The sequence below is a fragment of the Lissotriton helveticus genome, chromosome 3_1 (genome assembly GCF_964261635.1).
Source record: "Lissotriton helveticus chromosome 3_1, aLisHel1.1, whole genome shotgun sequence".
Lineage (NCBI taxonomy): Eukaryota > Metazoa > Chordata > Amphibia > Caudata > Salamandridae > Lissotriton > Lissotriton helveticus.
The window spans coordinates 260,718,937-260,744,592 of record NC_136061.1 but is presented as its reverse complement, the minus strand read 5'-3'; the positions used below and the strand labels follow the sequence as shown (position 1 = coordinate 260,744,592).

Here is a 25,656-nt window from a genome sequence, read left to right as displayed (position 1 = left end):
GCAAGCCATATCATGGGAAAAGGAGCTTATCCAACAAATAATGTGATGGCGGCTAGAGGGTCATGGAAATATGACGCCATAAATACAAAAAAGTGTAACATGTCAAGAAACAATCTTAATTGTATAGTAACACCAGGAGGCATACAAATCACAAACAATCTTGGGGTACACGAGACGTTTGGGTAGGTGGAACAACCAAGGTGTTCAATGATATTATAATCAAAATTAGTTACGTGCCAGAGAGGCCGAGCTCATAATAATAATAATAATAATAATAATAATAATCATACAGCCATTTGTAGAGTGTGAACAGCTACCTCCAAAGTGGTGTCCCGGCACTAGAGCGACAAGTGACACGCGAGAGACAAGCATCAACCAAAGATCACAGAAGATCAAACTAGGTTAAAAAGCCATGTTTTTGCTGCCTTCCTAAATTGTGTTTCAGAAGTAATCTGGCGCATGGAGTTAGGGAGGAAATTCCATAACATGGACGCCCCAAGCATAAAAGATCTGCCATCCAACCGGGCTTTCTTCACTCGTTGAGTGCAAAGCAGTTTCTGGGAATTGGACCTCAGAGCACAAGTCTACATGTAGACACCTAGCCTCTGTTTCAAATAGCTAGGGCACGTTCCATGGATTGCCCAAAAATGTTGGGTTAAGGCCTTAAATTTGATTCTATTAGCTACCGGAAGTCAATGTAGTTCTCTAATATGCAGAGAGATATGTTGCCGAAAAGGAACATGTATGATCAATCTTGCAGCCTAACTTTGAACCATTTGGAGTTTCCTAACAAGGTAACCCTATATAGAGGCCGTTTGCGTAGTCCAGGCGGGCAGTTACTGTGGCATGGACTACGATCCGACGCCAGTTCTCTGGCAGCAGATGTTTCAATTTTTGCACGTTTCTCAAGCTGCTGAAGCAGGCAGCTGTTACCTGCTGAATTTGGGCTGAGGAGGATAAATCAGCCTGCCATTTTACTCCCAGATTTTTGGCACAGCCAGCCAGGGCAAGTGGTGAGCCCATTTCCACCGGCCACCACAGGTCTGCTGCAGGGGGCTGTTTTTTTGCCGAAAAACACTTCTGTTTATCGGCATTCAGTTTAAATTTATTGTTGTTCATCCAGCATGCAATATCTCTTAAACAGCCTTTGAAGCACTTAAAAGAATCTTCAGAATGATCCTAAAAAGAGAAAAACAGCTGGGTGTCGTCGGCGTAAGAATTCGCCTTTACGCCCCAGTTGTCTATCAGGCTAAATAGAGGGGCTTAGGGCCGACCCCTGCGGCACCCTGCACCATAAATGCTTGCGGTTGGACTGATGCGGTCGTAGGACCACACTTTGAGTGGGCAAGTGGAGGAAAGACTTCAGCCAGGTCAGGGCTGTGCCATTAACCCCACTGTTCAAAAGACGTGGAGCCAGTATAGAGTGGTCTACAGTGTCAAATGCCGCTGAAAGATCCAGGAGCACCAGCATAACTGATGCTCCTGGATGCCATCTTAACTGAGTCTGCTACCTCTAATAGCGCTGTCTCTGTGCTGAACCCAGGTCGGAAACCGGATTGGGTGTCGTGCAGGATATTGTGGCTCTCAATAGAATTGGCCAATTGACGCGGCACTACCGTTTCTAGCATTTTTGCTGGTGCTGGCAGCAGAGATATAGGTCTGCAATTGTTCAATTCCCCTGAATCCACATTGGGTTTCTTCTTAAGGGGAAGCAGAGTGCTTCCATAAGTCGGGGAAAATGCCGGTGGTAAGGAAGGCATTCCATATTTTGGACAACACATCGATGGTGGAATGTGCTAACTCTTTCCACAGTTTAGGAGGGCACGGGTCCTCCGGCGAGTCTGACTTGCAACCCTGGATCATAGCCAGTGCTTCCTTCTGGGAGATAGGTGTAAATTCAGAAAGGAGAGGCACAGGCGCTTTCCTTACCACCACGTCAGATTTGACCATAGCAGTTATAGCAGTAAAGGATTGTAGACCTTGACAATTTTGTCATCGAAAAAAACCGAAATTCTCTCACATAGTGCCAGAGAGGGCTGGGCGTCAATTACCAGCTCACGAGGTTTGAGGAAGGAGTTGACCACCGTGAAAATTACCTTGCCCAGTCTATTGGAGCTATCAATACACTTGGCAATGTGATCTCTTCATGCCTCCTTCATCAATTTATGCATTTCTGTCATTTTAGCAGTAGCATGATAATCCTCCCTCCACTGTCGTTCCAGGCGCTTGCACTTGCTCTTCACTGCCCTAAGCGACTCTGAGAACCATGGGACTGAGGGTGATTTCCTCATGGATTTAGTGACTCTGGCTGGTGCTGTAGACAACTGCAGCAACAATCCATTTATGTAGGACCAAAGTATTTGCATTAGGATCTAGAGATAAAGGCGGTTGGCTGGCCAACAAAAGTGGGCCTAAGCATTTAGCCGTCAACTTCTTCCAATTTCTTTTTAGAAAGTATCTAAGCTTTCTGGCAGGTTGGGTTTTGCCAAGTTAAAAGAGAAAGGAATAAGAAAATGGTCCGACCAAGCCACCTGATTCGGCACTTCTGTTTTCAGAGACGAGACATTAGAAAATATCAGGTCAAGGGTATGCCCTGCTTTGTGAGTAGGGAATTTAACAAGTTGGGGCAAATTAGCGCCATCAAACAAGGAAACCACCTGCACTACCTGAAAACAAATGGGATCATTTACATGCAAATTAAATTCCCCTAATGTAGTTAAATTCGAAAATAAGAGAGATTTCTGTGCAATATAATTGTGAAATTCCAGGTGTACGTTTAGTAGGCAATCCGGAGGCCTATACACAAACAGACCTGAGAAGGAGGTTATAGGGCTAGTTTTGATCCTTGAAGATAATCGCTACCCCCATCCTCTTGTCTCCCTCCCTATTTGCGCAGCATATTTTAAACCCAGATGGAATAGCTAATGCCACTGCTGCAAGGGTATCATCCTTCAGCCATGTTTCAGTTAAAAACATGACCTCATACTCATTTCCTGCCAGTAGTAACCACAAATCCTCAGCATGCTTTGGTAAGGATCTACAGTTTAATAGGCATGCCCTAATCTGTTCAATCGACTCACTCTGCTCCCTTTTAGCATCCCTAACGCCTAGGTCTCCTGGCACCCAGTTTCAATCAGTGCACAAGCTGAAAGGCGTATCTGTTGCCAGGTCACAGCCATGAGGCTTGGTGCAGGTTGTTACATTAAGGGCCAAGAGATCAGATGTAGACCACTGAATTACCTAATTTTTGGGCAAACGAGCAGCATGGCTGGCGCTGGTCGCGATCCGGCCACGGACGGGCGCAGACAGGTATGCCCACATGCCGTTTAAATAATGCCCCCAGTGGCGGAAGCAAGGGAAGAGTGGGCGGAGCCACGTCCCTCCCACCGAGCTGCAGTGGAACGGGGACCGGCGGGAGAGGAAAAGTGGAAATGCGTAAGTTAATTTTTTTGAAATACTCTGAAACTGCAAAAACAAGCAATGAATCAAGTAAAAGCAGCAACTCAAATTCAAACGCTTAAACAGTGGTGACCTAGCCTTCCGGCGCGCTGTCACCTATTTCTCATGCTGTTAATATTGTTGTAAATAGGTGCGAAATGGTTGCCAAATGTCTTTCGAACGGGAGGCTGTAACAAAGCATACATTTAGCTTGTAGTGTCAGAGAAGGTAAGGCTTCTAATCCACCCTGCCTCAGTTGGGAGGCATTTACTTCCCCAGTGTATAGCTATTTCACACTTTGCAAACAGTAATACCATTGCTGTAAGCCTATGGACCCCCTTCGGAATATCTCGGACAATAGTGCAAGAAGTGGGATCAGGTGTAAGAGTAATATCTACCATTAAGGAGAGGTGGGAAAAAATGGCTATCCAATATGCCCCGATTGGGTGCATGTCCAAGTGAGATTTGTAAAGTCAGTGTCATCTGAGTGACATTTAGGGCATGCAGAGGACACAGTAGGGCCCAGTATGGCCAGGAACTGAGGGGTATCATATGTATGCCTAAGGAATTTAAAGTGTATCAATTTATGTCTGTGATTGGGAGAGATGGGTTTAGTCTGCAGGCAGCAATAATACCAAGCTTCATCTGTCAAAGGGTGTTGTAATTCACTTCCCCACAATTCCCGAATACGACTGTGCTTGGCCGGGAGCTAGGGAAGGCAATTGTGGTGGAGCTTAGAAATGAGATGCCCCCCATCTGTGTCATTGATCAGTGTGGTTAGTGGTGTGAACTGCTCAGGGGCCAATGTATATGAGGGGATTTGTGCACGGAGGGCACTGTGCACCTGTCGCAGTATAAAGTGATCCATAGGTGTTTGCTGCAGTAAAGAAAGCATCCTCAGTGTCGGAAAAGGCATGGCCATCTAGAAAATTATCCCAAACCTTGTGTAGTTCATGCTTTCCTAGTGTTTCCTTCACAGGGGACTCCATGGTAGGGGGTAGCCATTGATTATCAGAGAGCAGTAGCGAAGGAGAATATAGAAGTTCACCACTCAGCAATTGAAGTTTTTGCCAAACCCAACAGGTGGAAGATAAAGTTTGAATATCTATAGCGGGAAAGGGGATCCCTTGGGGAAGTAGAGAGAGTAGCGGGATTCCTCCTGCCTGGTCGCGCTCAGGTTTATCATATGTGAGAGGTGCATCCCTATGATACCAGTGGTGCGCACATTGACATTGAGCCGCTAGGTAATAAAGTCGGAGGTGTGGCACCCCAAAACCACCACACTCTTATAGGAGCACTAAAGTCTCCCATCCCAAGTGAGGTCTGCAGCCTGCCCAGAACATTCTGAGGAGGAGACTCCGAAGCGAGGTGAAAAAAGCCCTGATGAGGAGGATGGGAATGTTAAGAAATAGATATAAAAAAAAGGGGAGGACCACCATTTTAATAATGGCTAGGCAGCCAGCCATGGAAAGAAGAGGACATATCCAGCTCTCGATTTAGGTCATCAAGTGGTCAATCCAAGGTCCATTGATCAACCGAAGGACAGGATCTTTATCACGGTGCACGTAGATGCCCAGATATTTGACCGTGACTTCACACAATTTCAAAGGGTATTCACACACCCTTGGTGTTGTCGCATCGGTGAGTGAAATCAATTCTGATTTTCCCCAGTTTATTTGAAGGCCTAAAAAGACACCAAATTTTAGAATCTCATGGACAATGGGAGCTAAGTTATTCGCTGGTCAACGCACAAACAGTAGGAGTCTACAGCATATAATGAGAGGAGCAAGGGCCGGTTGAGAGCTGTAGGCTATAGTGGAGGTGCTTTTCTTGTAAATACCGGACCAGGGGGTCCGTGGCCATAATGAACAACAAAGGGGACAGCCGACATCCCAGCCTCATCCTACTAGCTATTATGAATGGGGCAGTGAGTGAGCCATTCGCCCTAATGTGAGCCGCAGGCTGTGAATAAAGCAGTATAATGAGAGATGTGGGTGGTTCCAACACGCCCCAGGTGGCTAGACGCCGTGCCAGCAATCGCAGTCACCAGTGTCCCCGGCAATGGCCCAGATCGGCACCACCAGGAGGGGTCACTTCATGGCTAAATGTAGCTGCCAAATATATCCGAGCAGACCGCTGGGCCCGCGGATGTAACGTCGGTAAACACAACAAGAATGCTTCCCTGCTTTCACACGATCGAGTTGTAGAGGCCATCCCCATCCCTGTGTCTGCAATAGCTGCCAAAGGAGGCCTGCGTAGTCAGCACAAAGCAAGGGGTACGTGCTGTTACGCTGATGGCTAAGGATGCTGTTTTTCAGGCATTTCTCCCGATCGTTGGGAAGTCAGAGCCGGAGATTTAGCGCCGAGCTGCCATCTTGGTCGCTGGTGGGGTCATACCACACCTTAGGGTGACATATGTATTAAAAAGAAAGGTCTAGCCCTGGCAAGAGGTTTATTTTGCCAGGTCAAAATGGAAAGTTTAAAACTTCACAAAAGACTGCAGTGGCATATCTGAGACATGTTTTACAGTGCTACTTTAGTGGAAGGTTCAATGAGTGCTGCAACCCACTAGTAGCATTTAACTTACAGTCCCTGGGTACATGTAGGACCATGTACTAGGGACTTACAAGTCCAATAAATACGCCAATCAGGTGTACACTTATTTTACTATGTTTACCACTAATTAACCCTAATAGCCAACAAAAATGGGTTCGGAAAACGAATGCAAAAATCTGGGGTGATCCTGCAGAAAAGGCCTTTTCCAACAGGAGTAAAAAGACAGACATTTGCCACCTCTCCTGATGGCTCCACCTGGTGCATACAGAGAGCTGTAAAAGTGATGCCAAAGAAGTATTCAAACACCAAGTTTCATATTTCTAACAAAACAGTGATCATAAAGCTCCAGCGCACCCAGAATGCCGCAGACCGCACCCTCTTTGCACTTTCCAAGCGCCACCCTGTTTCTGGCCTACTTCACCGGCTACCCTGGTTGGGTATGGAGAAAATAATCAATTTCTAAGCTCTTTGCATCACCCATAAGATTTTCTCTGGCTTCTGTCCTGCGATCCTGAGCAATCTGTGCCTTCCATACACACCTACCCGTGCCTTACGGTAGATGGACCTTCATCATGCCCATGTGCCTCGGGTACGCAGAGCCAGAGCCGGATGGCGCTCATTCCAGACAAAGGCGCCTGCTCTCTGGAACTACTTCCCTCTCTCCACCTCAGCATTTCCAAACACTGGGCTTTCAGGAGGGCTGTGAATACCTGGCTTTTCCTCTGATCATTAGTTCCTCTTGCGTACCACCTCACCGTGCTGTCATTTCGCTGGGACATCCGATCGCTGGGACAGCCATGCTCTCTATAAATATTCTAACATAACATTTCTATTAAGAGTGTTCCGAGGCCCTTAACTGAGAAGACAATACTCAAAACAGTAGACCTCTCTAAAACAAAAAAATTAAATACTCTAATTTGTAGATCCACAGTGTATAAATTCCTCCTGCATAAAGCAATCTCCATGCAGGCATAGGATATGCATACAGAAATAACCAGATGGTGGTAGGGTCACCAACGTCATACACTAAAAGCACAGTTTTTCGGCTTGTGGAAAAGTGAATTTTGCCATGTTCTGTGTCCCTACGTGTCATCCATCATATGTTATGTGTGCATGATTAAATATGCATATGCATTCCCCATGTTCGATTAATGACGCAATTACAGTTGTGTCCACCTCTAGTATGCCAGTTTCCAGTCCTCGTGAATACTACGAATATCAGGCCTATGTAAAGCTACGTTGCCACGTTTCTCAGTGTGCACGTTATTCTATTATAAAGTCCCCGTTTCTAGGCCTCAAAGGGGCCTGGACACCAGATTCAGCTCCTGTCTCCTGAAGCCTCGCTGAGGAGGGATACAGCCCCCACCTGTATCCTCGACCCTTCACTTACTTCCTGCCTCGCAGTGCCCGGCCCAGCCTGGCTCAGTCTCTGAGTCTGCCAAGAATATGTTATGATTCCAGTTATCAGTTCAGTCCTCCTTCTCTGCATTCCTAAGCTACTGAACTGCATCAATAGTTTCCGTCATTGTCTAGCCTTCACGTCTCCACGTTAGAGAAATACTGCATTTAATGGTCATTTAATATTCTTCATCACGCACTACATGTAGAATAATGCATGGTCCAGTCTTAGAATCAAGTTAGCCTTTCCCCTCCTAACTTCTAGTTTATATCAACATGTTCTCTAAACATCAGATACTAGATACTGTTTAGGTACATGTCGCCCTGACTCTCCAGACTTCAGTCTCTGCTCCTAGCACAGAGTTCATAGCCCCCAGCTTCTCCTAGTGATACGTCATTGCTAGTTTGCGCGCACCATCAGGTTAGAGGTCCCGGCTCCTTAGGTAGCCCCCTCCATGGTTTCCGCCCCATTCATGACATATTCTGTTACGTTTGCATCACATGTCTATGTATACGCCCAGTTACACCTACTTTCGCCCTTATCTTTCGCGACTGCTACGCGTCACACCTTCTGCTCCACCCACTGCTACGCCTACTGCAATGTAATGCTATGTGTTTGCGTTATGTATATATGCTCATGTATTGTTATTAAAAGCCAGCGCGCTCATCCCAGATCCAGCCCCAGCAGCTGCTGGGCCCTGCTATCCTATTCCTATGCAGGTTGTCCTGTTCCTGTCCTTTATGCTGTAATAAACCTGCAAAACTCCTACTACCTCGAATCTTGACTCTTATTTATTGAGCTATCTGTTATGATATATGTCTAGTCAAAAAGAGAGGTATTATTTATTTATTTACCACATAATGGCGCCCGAACAGGGACTTGCCCTTTCCCCACGCGTCGGTGAAGCCACGCCGACCCCCTGACCCTCTGCAGTCGTGACGGAACTCTTCTGTGCACCGGCAGATATTTCTGCTTCAAGTATCCCTCAGGCCCACGGAGGAGACGGAGGAGGCGGTCCAGCATCCAAACGAGACGGTGGAGGAACGCGGCGAGTCCCGACCAGAGCCCAAGCCAAGAGTCCAAGGTCCGAGGTATCCGGAGGCCCACCCGTAACTGAAGTCCGAAGTTCGTCGTCCGTCGTCGTAGCAGTCCAGTCCAGTCCGAGGCCTTCCGTTCTTGCTGCCCGGTGAGTACCATTACTGGGGTAGTATCTAGACAGGGTCAATCTAAATTGACTCTGGTCCGTGGGTTGGTGGTACACAGACTCACAAACGAAGTGTTCACCTAGGTGGATACGGGTTTTGATGCGTCCCTTTATGGGACCGGTATGTTCCGTACTGTTTCAGCAGTGCATCCAGTAACTCTAGTCTGTTCCGTTCTCGAGAAATTCTTGTGTTTCTGTTCTCAGTATTCTAGGTAATATTCTGTCCTAACTGTTATGTTATGATGTTGTTCAATGTATTTCCAATGTCGTGGTATGCCTGAATTGTTCTCCCAGTTGTTATTGTTCCTCGTGTATTGTATTGTGTTCCGATTCAAGTTTACAATGTCTCTCTTTTCGAGATTACGTCAGCTAAGAACTAGAAAGGGTTTGTTAGAAGAAGCAGTTCCAGTTCCGCCTAGGGACAGTCCAGGTCATTTTATGTATCAGAAGCATGGCATAAGCGCCATATTGTATCTAGATTTATGGGTAGAGTATACCAAACAGTTAGAAGAAAAGTATAGATGGCCCGTATCGGGTACATGGGATGCCGAGTGCATCATGCGAGTAGAAGAAGCATTATGGAAAAAGAAAGCCAGACAGTCACAGAAAGATGCCATCGAGTTATGGCGCAAAGAAGCTCATAAAAGAACTGAAAAGGAAATCAGAAAGTCAGAATTAAGTAGAGAATCCTTAGAACGAGCACAAGAAAAAGAACTAATCGAGATAGGTGAACAAGTCAAAGCCGAACAGTCAGACAGACAGAGGCATGCCCTTATTAGGGGTATGTATCCTCTTCTTGCCGAGGGCTTGCCAAAAGCGACCCCAGAGGCATCCAGTAATTTCCCGCCACCATTAGTTCCGACCAAGCTACGTCACAAACAGACCGCAGCTGATATTTTTATTTCGTCCTATTTGGATGACACAATCCCAGAATATGCAAATCCTGTTCGCGCTCCGCCAGTCCCTGTAAATCAGGCACTTCCCGCTTCTCCAGACACCGGAGTACCTGTTACGGTACCCCCGGTCCAGCCCGCCATACAAGTCCATCCTACATTTCCATTTCCCACTCTGCCAGGACGAAGAGCCTCAGTAGACGACTCCAGTTTAGGGGCCGCAGGGGGAGGTCCTCCTCAAACCCCGCCGCCACACAAGCGTTTAACGACAGCCGAATTACATGCACAAGCGTCACAGCGTACGCCCAGACATCAGACTGTAGCAGAAATAAGAAAATCCCTTGCCGAATGCTGCTATGATCCAGTCCCAGGCGAGGATAATATGGTTTTATATTCATTCCGCGTAAGAAAGGTGGCCGAGTATCTAGTCACCTTACCGAATATGAAAGAAGATCTAGACAGAATATATCGTTTCATCCGTACAGGGGATGATCCAGAAAGTATTAGCGAGGCCATGTCTCAAAGGAAAGCCGAGATCCAACTCATGATATTAAAGTTTCTGATCAATTGTCTAATAAGAGAACAAGATTACCCGTCTAAAGATCCGGCCGAAATGAAAACCCTGACAAGGTGGAGTGATAATATAGCCGAGGGTAAGCACAAGACCGTCGGTGCTGTGGAGAGTATGTACAAGAAAATCCGTAGAGAAATAATAAAGATACACGAACAACGTAAAGCAGCACAAGTAAGCGAGAAAGAAAGTAACTCTGATACTGAAGAGGTAGAGGACGAGAATCCCGCCAGAATAGCGTATGTAGGAAAATCTAGATTTCCAGATCGCCATTTACGCCTAGAACACAAGTCTATTTTTCATTCTCCAGCACCAGAACAAGGTTCACTAGAACAAGTATTCCAAGCTACCGATCACATTCTGAAATCACGAATCGGTTACAGTGAGTTAAGTACCATGCATGAACAAGAACTAGCCCGATCAGCAGTCCGATGGATTACTGATTCTACCACTTTTCCAGATGAAATAGTGGCACAAATGTTTCTGAAAATGCCCCCAGCCGAGCAACGACTGGCGGGTATGTATATGATTCAGCACCTCATTACATTGTATGAGGGTCAGCACTCTGATCCAGGTCCGTTACATGATGTCCTGAACGAGTTACTCCAGTATAGATGGAAAGGTCTAGGTACCGATTTAATTAGTGTCATTCTAGAACAGCGTCACAAATATAGAACGTTTCTGAACCCGCATTTTGTTCATGTCTCACCCCCAGAAAGTAAACCATTTTACATGGAGAGACAGAATCCGTTACGAGAAGTCCACCCAGTCAGAGGAACGGGTGGCGAACTAGAACGAGTGTTTGTTTACACTCCGATTACAAAGATGGAACTCCTCGAGATGAAGAAATTAATTCCCTGTCATGACAAAGATCCAGCAGGGTTCCATAGAGAATTAAAAGACATGCTCCGTATGGGCGAATACACATATCCAGACATAATTAAAATGTTAAAGGTTCTGCTGCCCGCAGGGGTGTATGAAAAGCTCAAGGAAAAAGAATGGGAGGTGGGAGAGAAAAAGATCGATTGGGCAGTTCTAGAAGCTGAAGACAAGGCACGAGTACCAGGTACCGGTCTTGGAGATAAATGTAAAGAATTACCAGAATTATTAATACAAGTTTTACCCAGATTATTGACAACTAGAAAAGAAGACTGGGATGCAATCTCAGCCTGTAAACAGAAGCAAGATGAGGATATTAGTGATTTTTATTCTAGATTTGAAAAATGTTTCAGTATCAACAGTGGCCTCAAGACAAGTAGTGAGTCATACCCTCACCTTTTTGTTACTAAATTAGTCGAGAATTCAAGCCCACAAATTAAAAATCGAGTTTTGAAAGTCGAAAGTACCTGGCAAGCTAATACCCCGTCCCAGATGTTGCAGATGCTTCAATACCACCAGAATAGAATCAGAGAAGAGCAAGAACACGAGAGAAAACGTATGAAAGATACGAAAATGAAAGTACTAGTTGCACAATCTGTTCCTCAAGACAGTCAGAAGAGGGGTCCGAATCAAGCCAGTCATCCTGCAGCTCCCGTTAAAGGGAACTGCAATTATTGTAAACAGCCAGGTCATTTTATAAATGAGTGTGCAGTTCTGAAACACAACATAGCTACTGGTAAGACTAAAGAAAGACCACGTCCGCCTAGACAAGAACAAGTTTCACAGATTCCTCAGCCACAGAATGCACCACAGACAGTTACCGCACCGCAGCCTATAGCTGCAACATAGCACGTTACACAGCAGATGTACCAGTATGCACAGTCTGAGTATCCAGAGTACCAGCAGTATTCATGAAACAGCCTAGAGAGGGAGGTAGGCTTGCCTCTCATCGAGATACCTGTAGATCAAGAAGGTCCCTATGTTCACAGTCAAGTATTAGGGAAAGACAGAAAGTTTTTGATTGATACAGGGGCAAGTAGGACCACAATTAGTCACGCCGAAGTTCCAGGGGCTCCGCTCTCAGGCTCAAGAAATGTTTCCCTTGGATTTTCAGGAAAACCTATCGTAAATGAGATTTCAAAGCCAGTTACTCTAGAAGTAGGTCCATTGTCCCGCACTACTGACCTGTTACTTACTAAGTCATGTCCAGAAAATCTATTAGGCATTAAAACACTGAAAGAGTTGGGTGCAGTTATATGCTGTTCCCCAGAGGGAATACGATTGTTCCTACGTGACTTTAAGGGTCACTATGTATTACGAGATTTTGATTCAAGACTGTCTAATGTTGCGCAGCACTTATGGGCGCAAGGTCCAACTGATGTAGGTTACATGCAAATCACACCCTATCGTGTGACTCTCAAGCCAGGTGTAGTGTTACCACGAATCAGACAGTACAGATTGCCACCTGAGGCTGTAGCAGCCTTATCCAAAATTATTGACGAGCTCATGGCTCAGGGAGTGGTTGTAGAAACTGACTCCAATGTATGTAATTCTCCGATCATTCCAGTCATGAAACGCACTGATCCAAATGCACCCCCAGTATATCGATTAGTGATTGACCTACGAGAGCTTAATAAGTGTATTATTCCGCAGTACCCAGTTGTCCCAGACATCTCTTCCCTATTAACGGCCATTGATTCCGAAGCCACGTTCTTCACTGTCATAGACCTCAAGAACGCATTTTTCAGTGTTCCTATTCATCCAGACAGCCAGTTCCTTTTCGGATTTTGTTTAAATGGAAGGAGCTATATGTTCACACGAGCTCCTCAAGGTTTCACAGAAAGTCCTAGTATTTACAGTCAAGCACTTAAGAGACAACTAGACAACATTCACATGCCAACTGACACTGCCCTGCTCCAGTATGTCGATGATCTACTGATCACAGCCCGTTCTGAACGTGCTTGCGAGCGAGCATCCCTTACAGTTTTGTATTTCCTAGCCGAGATGGGGCACAAGGTGTCCCCTTCTAAGCTTCAATTCTGTGTCCAGCAAGTGGTCTACTTAGGACACTTGCTGTCCAAGAGGGGTAGGCAGTTGACATCAGACCGTATCCAGTTAATAGCGAGTCTTCCTCAGCCCAAGACCCAGAAGGAGGTACGTGCTTTTATCGGCCTTACTTCTTACTGCAGACAATGGATTCCCCAGTATGCATTTCTAGCCAAGCCACTGATACAGTTAACGACACAGGAGGCAGCCGTATCGACTGTCCTCCCTTGGACATCTGAACATACACTTAGTTTCAATGAGTTAAAGAAAGCCCTATGCCAAGCTCCAGTTCTAGCGACACCGAACTACAGTAAGCCTTTTACACTTTTCGTTACTGAACGCGAAGGTACAGCATTATCTGTTCTTACACAAGATCAAGCAGGACAATACAAGCCCTGTGCTTATTTTTCGAGCACATTAGATCCTGTAGCCCAGGCTCTGCCTGCGTGCCTCAAGTCAGTTGCAGCCACAGCACTAGCTATCAGACAAAGCGATTCCATAGTCTTAGGACACTCCTTGACAGTACAAGTTCCACACTCTGTGGAAGTTCTTTTAAACCGAACACAAACTCAGCACTTGACAATTGCACGTTTAACAGGTTATGAATTGACACTGTTCCAGCCACACATAGAAATCAGACGCTGCAACATCCTGAATCCTGCTACACTGTTACCATCAGTTAATTCAAATCCAGCCACACATGACTGTGTGGAAGTAGTTAACATTACGACAAAGTCAAGACAAGATCTGACAGATACTCCGTTAACAGACCCCGACCTGACACTTTATGTGGATGGTTCATGTATGAGAACTAGTACAGGAGAACTAGTCGCCGCGTATGCAGTGACTACTGACACTGAAGTTATTGAGACACACCGCATTGACACCCTGTCCGCTCAAGCAGCAGAGCTAGTTGCTCTGACACAAGCCTGTATACACGCCAAGAACTTGAAAGTTAATGTTTACACAGATTCACGCTACGCATTTGGAGTTGTACACGACTTCGGAGTGCTCTGGCAGGAGAGAGGTTTCATGACTTCTCATGGAACCAAGATTCAGCATGGTCTCCTTATTCAAGCTCTGTTAGATGCTATACACTTACCGACATCTATCGCTATCATGAAGTGCAAAGCACATACGAAAGTTACTGACATTATTTCTCAAGGTAACGATCTAGCAGATCGCACAGCCAAGCTTACAGCACAGACTCCAGACATTCAAGTTAATCCGACACAGACACATACTCCAGATCCGACTACATGTATGACAGTTAAGGACCCTACACAAGATGTCATAGATATCCAGTTACATGCTACTCCCGATGAAATCAAGAAATGGTCCGAACAAGGAGGGGTCCAGACAGATCAAGGATGGTTAACGAAGGGTAGAGCCACATGGTTTCTCCCCGACTCTATGGTTCAAGTTATTATTAATACCGCACATAGTCCAGCACATTTAGGAGAAAAAGCTATGTTAGACAGTATCCAGAACATTTGGTTCAACAAGCATTTACGAGCTGCAGCCAAGCAGAAAGTCCGTACCTGTATGATATGTTGTCAGTTTAATCCAGGTAAAAGTGTCCCGGTGGAACAAGGTGGATTCCAGCCCCCTGACCACCCTTTTGAAGTCCTCCAGATGGATTATATTCAGATGGAGCGATGTCGAGGTTTCAAGTATGTCCTTGTAGTTGTATGCGCTTTGTCCAGATGGACAGAAGCATATCCAGTCCCAGATTACACAGCCGCGACCACTGCCAAGCAGTTGGTTCGTGAGTTCTTCCCCCGTTATGGACTCCCTAGAGTCGTATATTCTGATAACGGTCAGCCATTCTCATCTGAACTCATGAAGCATGTTTCCCTTTTGTTAGGGTACCAGTGGAAGTTCCATTGTGTACGCCATCCTGAAGCAGCCGGTCTCGTAGAGAGACATAACCAGACCCTGAAAATCCGCATTGCAAAAGTGTGTAAAGAAAAAGGTGTGGACTGGCTAGTAGCTCTGCCAGTCGCTTTATTTTATATGCGCATGGTCTCACATTCCAGATCAGGTCTGTCCCCGTACGAGGTCGTATTCGGCCGCCCCCCAAATATGTGGGGTACTCCTAGACCCCGAAGTATTACCGATGTTTCAAGTAATATGCTGACAGATTACCTAGCTTCCTTGATGTCTGCCCTCAACTCATGTCGTTCACAGGTTGCCGCCGCATTTCCAGACAATACCGAGGTGGCACCGCATGAAATCGTTCCAGGATCCATGGTGATGGTCCGCAACTTTGACAGATCAAGTCCGCTGGAGCCTCGCTGGAAAGAGCCCCGACAGGTCCTCCTCACCACCCGTACAGCCATGAAGTTGGAAGGACGCAAAGGCTGGGTGCACCTTTCTCATATTAAACTTTTTAATGGACTGAAACCCGTCTTAAAGAACATTTCCCAGGATTTGAAGGATTGCCAAAATATTGTTCTCAAGGACTGTCCCGCAAAAGACATTGCTACAACCCCTCCCCTGTTAGAGAAAACTCCGCAGCAGGAGTACAAGCTAAAACTCCGGTCTAGTAAAATAAGTCAGTCAGTTTGATTGTCCAAGTCCTCCCCTAGGTGAAACGGTTAGACTGTTTCTGACATGTATAAAATAGACCCCCATAGTGAGAGAGTTAGTCAAAACTCAATCCGATGTATCGTTTTTCTATGTTTCATATTATTTCTCAGCATTATGATTTCCTGCACCAGTTATGCATTTTTCTTGTATTTCCCAGTTCTTCATGTAAATAAGTCTGCTAATGCTACAGTAGAGCACACGTTTAGTGATCTGCCTCCCCATGAACTCTCTTACCGCCTCGCCATGCGAAATAACTCATTTATCCGCATGTTACATTACTCACACCAGTCCAGCAATGCCACTAATTGTTGGGTGTGTGGTCGACTCCCCCCTTTCCAGACACCGAAGGGAGTTCTGCCACTTTTTCCTTATCCATTCTCACATAATGGTTCGTGTGGAGCATGGTCCACGTTAACGTCATCCTCAACAGATATGTCTTTTCTTAACAGTACATGTTTTCCAGACAAGCAAGGTCTTCCCCACAGAACAGGTTTAGATCTAGAAAATGAAGTGTATAATTTAGGTAATTATTCGTCGAATTTTATGGTCCTGAATGTTCAGTCTGATACTACTCCAGACTTACCTGCTATTTCAGTCCTACCAGTCAAAGGCGAATTATGTGTCCGAAATAATGGTTCCGTACATGTAGGACATAGTGATTGTACTACTATTGTCAAGTATAGTGACAGTGGGAAATCTATTTTCAAAGCTTCACGTCATTCTTATTTTATTTGTGGTCAAACCGCATATGTTCGTCTGCCCCTCGATTGGGAGGGAACCTGTTACATTGCCTTCCTACTGCCACCAGTTTTTCTAGCCCCACCTGATTATCATAGAAATACACATCTAGTACACATTAGACATAGAAGGGAGTCCCCAATTGTCGATTATACTGAAACTGCTCTAGAACAGTATACAGATTTCAACAGAGGTTTCTTTTTCTTTATAGGACCTATCCAGAATAGTAAACTGATCCGTAGGTTAACCAGAACCCTCGAAGTTGTAGTAAATGAGACTGCCTCTGCTCTAGGTAACTTAACCGAAGAGCAATCTGCTATGAGATTTGTCGTTTTACAGAATCGTCTCGTCCTTGACGTCATACTGGCCGATAGGGACGGGGCCTGTAGAGTCATCGGATCTAGTTGCTGCATTTTCATTCCAAATAACGCGCCGTCTGTTTATTCAGCTATAACCAGACTCCATAAAATTGCCCATCTGATACACCAAGATCCAGGCACCTGGACATGGTCCGGTTGGTTCTGGAATATAATTTCCGCATGGGGATGGAAAATATTGTCCTTTCTAGGTATTGCAGTAGCGATCATATTCAGCTGCTGCCTCTGTATACAATGTGGCCCTGCGATTTGCGGCATTTGTGCTACCTCTTGTATTCCTAGTCCCAAGCCCCGTTCTAAATCCCGTTCCAGGATAATTCGAGACGAGCAAATGATACTGTATGAAATGATAGATGGTATTATGAAAATTGATGTTTCCTGATGGAAACGTAGTGACAAGGAGGGAATGTGGAAAAGTGAATTTTGCCATGTTCTGTGTCCCTACGTGTCATCCATCATATGTTATGTGTGCATGATTAAATATACATATGCATTCCCCATGTTCGATTAATGACGCAATTACAGTTGTGTCCACCTCTAGTATGCCAGTTTCCAGTCCTCGTGAATACTACGAATATCAGGCCTATGTAAAGCTACGTTGCCACGTTTCTCAGTGTGCACGTTATTCTATTATAAAGTCCCCGTTTCTAGGCCTCAAAGGGGCCTGGACACCAGATTCAGCTCCTGTCTCCTGAAGCCTCGCTGAGGAGGGATACAGCCCCCACCTGTATCCTCGACCCTTTACTTACTTCCTGCCTCGCAGTGCCCGGCCCAGCCTGGCTCAGTCTCTGAGTCTGCCAAGAATATGTTATGATTCCAGTTATCAGTTCAGTCCTCCTTCTCTGCATTCCTAAGCTACTGAACTGCATCAATAGTTTCCGTCATTGTCTAGCCTTCACGTCTCCACGTTAGAGAAATACTGCATTTAATGGTCATTTAATATTCTTCATCACGCACTACATGTAGAATAATGCATGGTCCAGTCTTAGAATCAAGTTAGCCTTTCCCCTCCTAACTTCTAGTTTATATCAACATGTTCTCTAAACATCAGATACTAGATACTGTTTAGGTACATGTCGCCCTGACTCTCCAGACTTCAGTCTCTGCTCCTAGCACAGAGTTCATAGCCCCCAGCTTCTCCTAGTGATACGTCATTGCTAGTTTGCGCGCACCATCAGGTTAGAGGTCCCGGCTCCTTAGGTAGCCCCCTCCATGGTTTCCGCCCCATTCATGACATATTCTGTTACGTTTGCATCACATGTCTATGTATACGCCCAGTTACACCTACTTTCGCCCTTATCTTTCGCGACTGCTACGCGTCACACCTTCTGCTCCACCCACTGCTACGCCTACTGCAATGTAATGCTATGTGTTTGCGTTATGTATATATGCTCATGTATTGGTATTAAAAGCCAGCGCGCTCATCCCAGATCCAGCCCCAGCAGCTGCTGGGCCCTGCTATCCTATTCCTATGCAGGTTGTCCTGTTCCTGTCCTTTATGCTGTAATAAACCTGCAAAACTCCTACTACCTCGAATCTTGACTCTTATTTATTGAGCTATCTGTTATGATATATGTCTAGTCAAAAAGAGAGGTATTATTTATTTATTTACCACAGGCTGCATAACGAGTAAGAAATATTCCTCAACTTCTTTTGGGTTTCATAGTAGAACACACTGTTACAGTAAATGGCTTGTCTGTTACAAATCAAAAGAATAAAACTGTAATGCAAGTAGCGTTGATCATTACTGTTATGATTCTACAAATGTTAATTTAGGGGCAACTAGCCAATTCACGATGAGAGCACAGAGATATGGGTCTATTGAACAGCACCCACTTTGAAAGAGACAACATTCCACTTAAAATTTACAGAAATTTAAATGGTTATTGGGTTGACCTATTAAGGTGCTAATGCTGCTCCCTTTTTCATTTTCTGCATGTGATCCTGGGTCGTTTTTAAAGAGGGTCAGTGGTTTTAGAAACAAAAGGTAAGGAGAGTGGCAGCTTGGGCCAGGGGGTGAGGATCTTGAATACCGATTGGACTACAAATGATAAGAAAGAGGACACTTACCTACTAGGTATTCCATCCCTTGTACTGACTGGATTACTTCAGTGCATACGGAGGAACTACTGATTCCGTTAAGAGTATCATTGGCTTTCTTGATGACCTGAAAAAGAAATATATATATATATTTTATTTTTAATCTTGATAATTTTCACCTTAAACATCAGGTTGCCATATTAATTACATAGTGTACACACACAAACATTTTTGAATAGTTCTTATATGAAGTATACACCATAATCAGTTTCTGACATACACTACATTATATTAGCACAAATCCGCAAGCATGCTGGTATTCGTCAGATACGTCTTTCCACGCCAACGCATTAGAGTAGACACATTGATGACATGAATGGGCAAAGCTACCCCTTCCCGGATGGTACTTCCCCTACTGGCTGTTCAGAATTAGGGTTAGTATTCATGTCAAGGAGATATTGTTTGAGGGGTTGCCAAATATCGGGGGTCTAGATGAAACAGGTTGTAACGTAGCATACAGCTCACTATTCATATTAGAATGAATCAGACTGTTGAGCCAAGCCTTTAGAGTGGGAGTGACTCTGCTATCCCAATGAATCTCTATCTCTCTTTTTGTCAATAATAGAGCTATTGCTGTGAATCTACGCATGTGTTAAGGGATCTCCCGCACGTTTCCCATATACGCCATCCCTGGTTGAGGGTCGATGGTAAAATGTACCATTTGCAATAAGGCTGTGTGAATGGCCCGCCAAAAACCACCAATCCTGTCACAATTCCAGGTCATATGAACGAAATCAGCGTATTGCGCACAACATTTGGGGCATGTGTAGTGTAGAGTCGGGTAAATACTGTGCAATTTCGCCGGTGACATATATGCCCTCCACAAGAATTTTAAGTGAACTAAAATGTCTATTATTAAGGGATACCTTCCTAGTGTGAGCACAACAATATTCCCAGCGGGAATCTTGCATCGGGTACCCAAGATCCCGCTCCCACGACCTAATAAAGAAATATTTCATAAGTAATAAAAACAAAGTAAAAGGCAGAGGTATGTATCCAGGAAGGCAAACGTTGTTTGTGATTACTGAAACTTTTGTACATGTTTATCGTGCAGTTCATTTACAGAATGTTCACACTGCTAGCATTGCATTAAGATCAAAGTAGAATGGAATTTAAACAGGTGATGTGGACATGATGGGGAAACTCTTCCTAGGACGATTTCATCCCATTAGCAAATGTACTTTCCCCCCTTTTTTAGTATTCATGACGACTTTGGAAGATGTGTGACTATTAGCACAGTATTCAGACTATGTAATATGTATAAAGTTTGTGTTAAGAACTATGTGGTGCTGACATCGTTGACAAATGAGGGACCATTTACAAAAGTATTTTTTAAATGTTATAAGTAAGGCTCGAAAAATGTGACAGCATTACATGAATTTTGATTTAGAAGGACCGAAAGTCCTAATTCAATTTAAATTATAATAATTTTATTATTTTTTAATGAATATTTACTTCAACTATAATAAAGGTATCTAAGTTGTTTTTTACTTTGTAGGACTATATAAAAAAAAATCACTGAATATAACACACTTTCAGAAGAGACTGATCTGCATAATATATGGGTGCACGAAATGGACCTGCAGAAGCCTTTTAAATTGAGGATTTTATAACTTGTTTTTAATGTTTGCTGCCTCAGCCTTCTCCCTCCCACTTCCTTAACACTTCTTACCTGCCTGCCTTTGATGTGCTCATTGTTATCCTTGCCTTTTGGGGACTGCGGAAACAGAATAACTATTATCTAATTTCTTCTGTTCAAAAGGCCTTAAGTAACAAGAGTCACTAATTTTGTGGTATATCATTTACAGACCTGTAAGGCTTAGTCGGCCTTGCCAGAATCAAATGTCACAACCTGCAGATAACTGTATAGGTCAGCAATGAGTAATATTTTGTAACAATAACTTTTTTTAAAGTAGCACACAATCAAAGGAATGAAAACAGAATGGATGCAATGACATGATAGGAGTTGCGACCTAGAGATCTTGCGTCTAATCTTCTAATCCCACTTTTGACAAACAGAAATGTGTGATTCTGGTGAATTTTCTTCATCTCTGTGAAACAAATGGTAGGTATATATAGTCTAGATGTTTAAGTGGATACTGCAAAGAAAATGAGATCTATATGGATTCTGTCTAGTACTATGCAAATTACTTTCTTTCATTCCCTGTCTTATCACATTTGTTGGTTTTGTAATCAACTCGACTCCATCTACCATTCTGTTTTGTGCAAACAGCTCCAGTTTGAAAAGTTGCTATTAGACTAACAGTGTTCCTTGTAAAAGCTCTTTGCAGCTATGCCCCCAGCTCCATCAAATAATAAAAAATAAAAAAACATATGCACAACTCAGCTTCCGGTAACTGCCACTTTTGCCTCGAATAGGCTATATACGTTTTGATCTCGTAATCAATCAGTACATCTTGCAATGTGATCAACCCATTAATTTCTTCAAGAGTACAGCTCCTAGTGCTTTTTCATTCTACTCAAACACCTACATTTGCATAATTGTATACTTTCAATGTCTGGTACTTTAAGGGCTGCCTTGACCAGTACCACAACCGGACAGCATAAAAAGCACAGAAGGGCTTGCCCCATAAGTAGTACCACCAAAAACCTGCGGAGCCAGAAGACGTTAGAAAGTGAAATAAAGACGAATCACTGAGCACCAGCGGTTGGGGGGAAATGTAATCTAAATGAATCACAAAGGGCAGAAATGTATCACAATTGATCTTAATTAATTTTGTGATCTGCATCAAAAGCATAATCAGAAGTATAGATAGCGCTACTCCATACAGAATTAATGTTTGCAAAAGGTGGTCCTACAGAAGTCATCTATATTTTTCCAACCATTACGCAACTGAAGCAATGCCAAAAACCATCACACTTATCTGCACTTTTCCCCAAAAATACTACAATACTTGGTAGGTTTAATCTGGGTTAAATGCATATTCATTAATCTGAAGAACTGTGTTTTAGCTCCACCTCCAGCACTTGCATTTTCAACCTCACTCTCGCTCTTCACAATTGCTGATTAAATACACAAAGAAAAGGAGCAAACCAGTGCTGCAAAGTAACTGAGAACAGATTGGAAATGTAACTCATGTGCAGATTACAATTTACAGAGCTCAATTCTAAACATTATTTTGTCCCACAGAGAGAGAACAACGTGGTGCACACCATACAACTTCTAATGAGAAATCATTGTAGTTCGCACTCGACCAAGGAGATATATGTTCATAATTTAAGTGAACTGATAACTACAACCTGGAGACCAAACTGGGTGAAATCTCAAAAACAGGATGGCTTATGCTATCCCTCTCATCAGACCTTATGTCTAAGGAACCAAGAATTAGCAATAAAACGAAATAATACTTGCAGCTACTGTCAAGCTCAACATAAATTCCTAAAAGAGAAATGTGCTATTCTTCCAATACTTGTCACGTTTATTAATCTGGAAACCTACCAGCTCCAAAGTGAAAAGGTGGCCTGATAATATATCCATGATCTATTTATTTATAATTATTCCTAAAGTTGAGTTACATTTTCAAATGACTCATAAAAAGTCTACAATTGCCTCTTTTATCCAATGCCGCCTTCTGGTCCTGCCGAAAAGACCTTTAGAATTTTCAAAGTCAACGTTGACAGAACCTTTGAATATACCTACAGCGTTTTCTCCCAGAGTGAAATTGCATAGCGCATGGCTATACGGTAGAAAACAACTGTGTTTCAAATTATACAGTGGGGACACTTTTTTGAAAATGGCAGGTTGACGAATAATTTCATGTTATCCTCATCTTATTTCTTTAAGAAATTACATTTCTTTGCCTTTTTAACAGATCAAGGCTCTTAGAAGCTTATAAATGGTATGTCACAGGTCAAGGTCGGAACACAACAACAAGAGTATTGCGTTTTAGCGCCATTTCTAGAACTACAAATGAAAAATGCATTTCCTCAAAATGAAGTTTCTCTAAACCGCATTTTAGAAGGTTGGGTTTCAAAATGCAGAACAGTATACAATACAAGTAGGTATTTGCATATGATGGGCCCTTTTAAAGGATGTTTTAAGAGGTTTTAAAGTTATTTTGTCCCTTCCGATCACTTAACACGCTGTGGAAAGTAAACATTTTGGGAAATTGAGAAAAGGAACCATTAGAAATTAATTTCAATTGTGACAGAGTAAAACAATGTCATTTTAATATTGAACTCTGTTGCTTACCTGGAGGGCACTTTCCAAACACCTTTGCCATTCATACCCGTATCGTTCACTCTCCTGGGAAGAGAAATGTATTTGGTTTACAGCACAGATACTCATTACAGATAACAGTGCAGTTTAAAGGCCTTTTGGGGGGCCTTACCACAGTCCATCTAGATACTTGTAACATTGACAGTACAGCGAAAAAGGAATCCTCTTTTTACCACTGGCTCATTGTTCTGGTCAAGGCCTTTGGTCAGAGCCGTCTAATTACATTATCTTGGAGAGCCTCTTAAACTAGGACTGTTCAAAATAGATTAGTTTAACCCTCTCTCTGATGAATCACTCATTTTGCTGGCTCCTTGTTAACTATTCACATATTGCAAGTCTTGACTAAAAATCCTTTAGAATAAATATATTAAACAGCATAAAGCTTGCAGATAGCTGAAACAAGGCTTTAGTGACCTAGGTCTGTTACAGTAAATGATAAACTCACTACGACAAGAGGCAATACAAAAAAAAATACATACTGGGATTTTTGATGCTCCATACTATAAAATATTTAGGTTGTATTCTAGATGAATGAGGACATTATGGGACAGTCCTCTTAAGAGCAAGCCAACCACACAGCCCACCTTTCTACTTGCACTCTTGTAAGAAAACCAAAAAACCCATAGTAATAAATCAGCTGAACATTATAATGAAACAAAAAGAAATAATAAGACTTCAAAGATGTCTAAATATTTTTCTTCTCCCTTAGTATGCATTATTCCTTGTGCAGTGTCCTCCGCCATACTCCACATAGCACTGAAAAGCCTGCCAGTCCAACCTCAGTAAACCTTGAGACATGTACAGGTAAAGCAATTACATATTTATCACCAATTTTCTTCCAAGGCCACATTTCTTCTGCCACGCAGTCTTGTGAAATGTGCCCATTTAAAATGCTTATAATTCTTCTAAAACATACACAAAAATTGCATGTGAACTATTTCAATGGATGATTTTACAATGGTCATTGTCATCAGATTTCTATAAGCCCTTCCAGAAATCAGTTTAGTTTTAACACTCATGATGCTCAGGTTGCCAAGATATGCACTCAACAGTAGAGCCACAACTATCAAAATTGAGATTGACACCCTAAAAGAATCGGTCTTATTAACTCCATCTGCGTTCACACTGCTTTATATTCTTACCTCTACTTCTCCGGTGAGGTCCTTGTATTTGTCCCTGATAACCGGAAGCGTTGGTTTCTCGCTGAGAGTATTTGATCGATCTCTGAATGGTTGATCTAAAGATGGTGAAGGAGAAGAACGCCCAATCTCTTTGTCCCCAAGGCTTAAACTCCGTTTATGGGACCCTAAGTGTAGATACATAAAAACATTATTTGCATGGCAATATGGTATGTCACATAATAAATGCACTATTGCAAAATAGTTCATTGTTTTCTGTGTCAATGATCTTCTGAAGTGCAGAGACATTTGGTGAAACACACAATACAACACAAAATAATAAAGTTACCAAAGTAAGTAACTGCCTCATCTCGGTTTCACTTTTCACCAGCTATGGGAAGATATTTGCTAAAAGGAGATTGAGGTTTGAAATCACCAGGGGATGAAGTCAAATGTACGTGCATTGTTTGTTGTTTTAGATGACTAAATGTTTGAAGACAAAAATATACAGTAATGTTCATGTATTAAAAACTGAAGAAAGTGAAGGTGTGTTTGAGCAGTGATGTACTGGTATGCTCCCAATATTCTCACCTTGAACACAGAGATCAAAGGTTGCGAGTTCGCTCTTGATCATTTCCTCACTCGATTTTACCTTGCCTTGGGCATGGGCCAATAGAAAGTCAAATTTGCTTATTTTGGGCTTCTCCCTTTGGAATTCACCAAAATCGTCCGTGGATTCCTTTTGTTCCTCGGAGGGGATGCCACTGGTGGCCAAGCTGGGACACGTAGGATCCTGCCTGCGATTGGGTCCCTGAGAATCCTGCAGTCCAGGCGTTGTGAAGTCTCCAAATTCTTCAAGATTATCCATTTGCTCCAATGTCAGGACCGAGTCTTGATTGCTTGGAAAATTAACCTCCTTGAAAGACTCATTCTCATTGGAGAAGGTGGTCACTTTGGAAATGGTGGTCATGGTGATACTCTCTGAGCTTCCAAAGGAGGTCTGCTTCTTCTGCAGAATTGAGGTGGAGGGAGAGGAGCCTCTTTCTGAGCTGAGGAAGAAGGAAGGCAGCTTCCTGCCTTGACTCTCATCCTCTTTCTCTGACCAGTCATAGCTGGCAAGGCTACTTACAGCAGAGCTGCTGTTGTCATTTCCATACGGGATACATTTAAAATCATCAAAATCTAAAAAACAAGAACACATTATTAAAACTGAGTTATGTGGGGATAAATTGGAAAAGTATTTGAAATGCAATGCTTGTTTCAACGAACACAAAATGGGAATTTACCCATACACCTGGAGAAGATGATCATCTGAATAGGATAACTTGTTAAAAATACTTTGCCTTCCTTTTATTTTAGTACCATTAAATATTTTGTTTTTACTTAATAAAAAGAGATATATTTTTGCAGCATACAAAAAGCTTTCACAATCCATGGATTATCGAAACCGTACATAATCGAAAAATAGTATTTCCAATTTTCAGGTAAGTGTTCCCAAATTAAGA

General features: G+C 43.3%; 1 protein-coding gene across 1 annotated transcript in view; it reads right to left on the bottom strand.

Moving 5' to 3' along the window:
* Positions 1–25,656, bottom strand: part of SYNRG (synergin gamma) — a 550,586-nt gene that overhangs the window by 75,228 nt on the left and 449,702 nt on the right. The window contains exons 12-15 of the mRNA XM_078680938.1: positions 24,743–25,333; positions 24,176–24,339; positions 23,007–23,060; positions 18,764–18,860 (exon numbers count right to left, since the gene is read on the bottom strand). Of these exons, the coding sequence (XP_078537064.1) occupies positions 18,764–18,860; positions 23,007–23,060; positions 24,176–24,339; positions 24,743–25,333 (906 nt within the window). The remainder of the gene's footprint in view (positions 1–18,763; positions 18,861–23,006; positions 23,061–24,175; positions 24,340–24,742; positions 25,334–25,656) is intronic.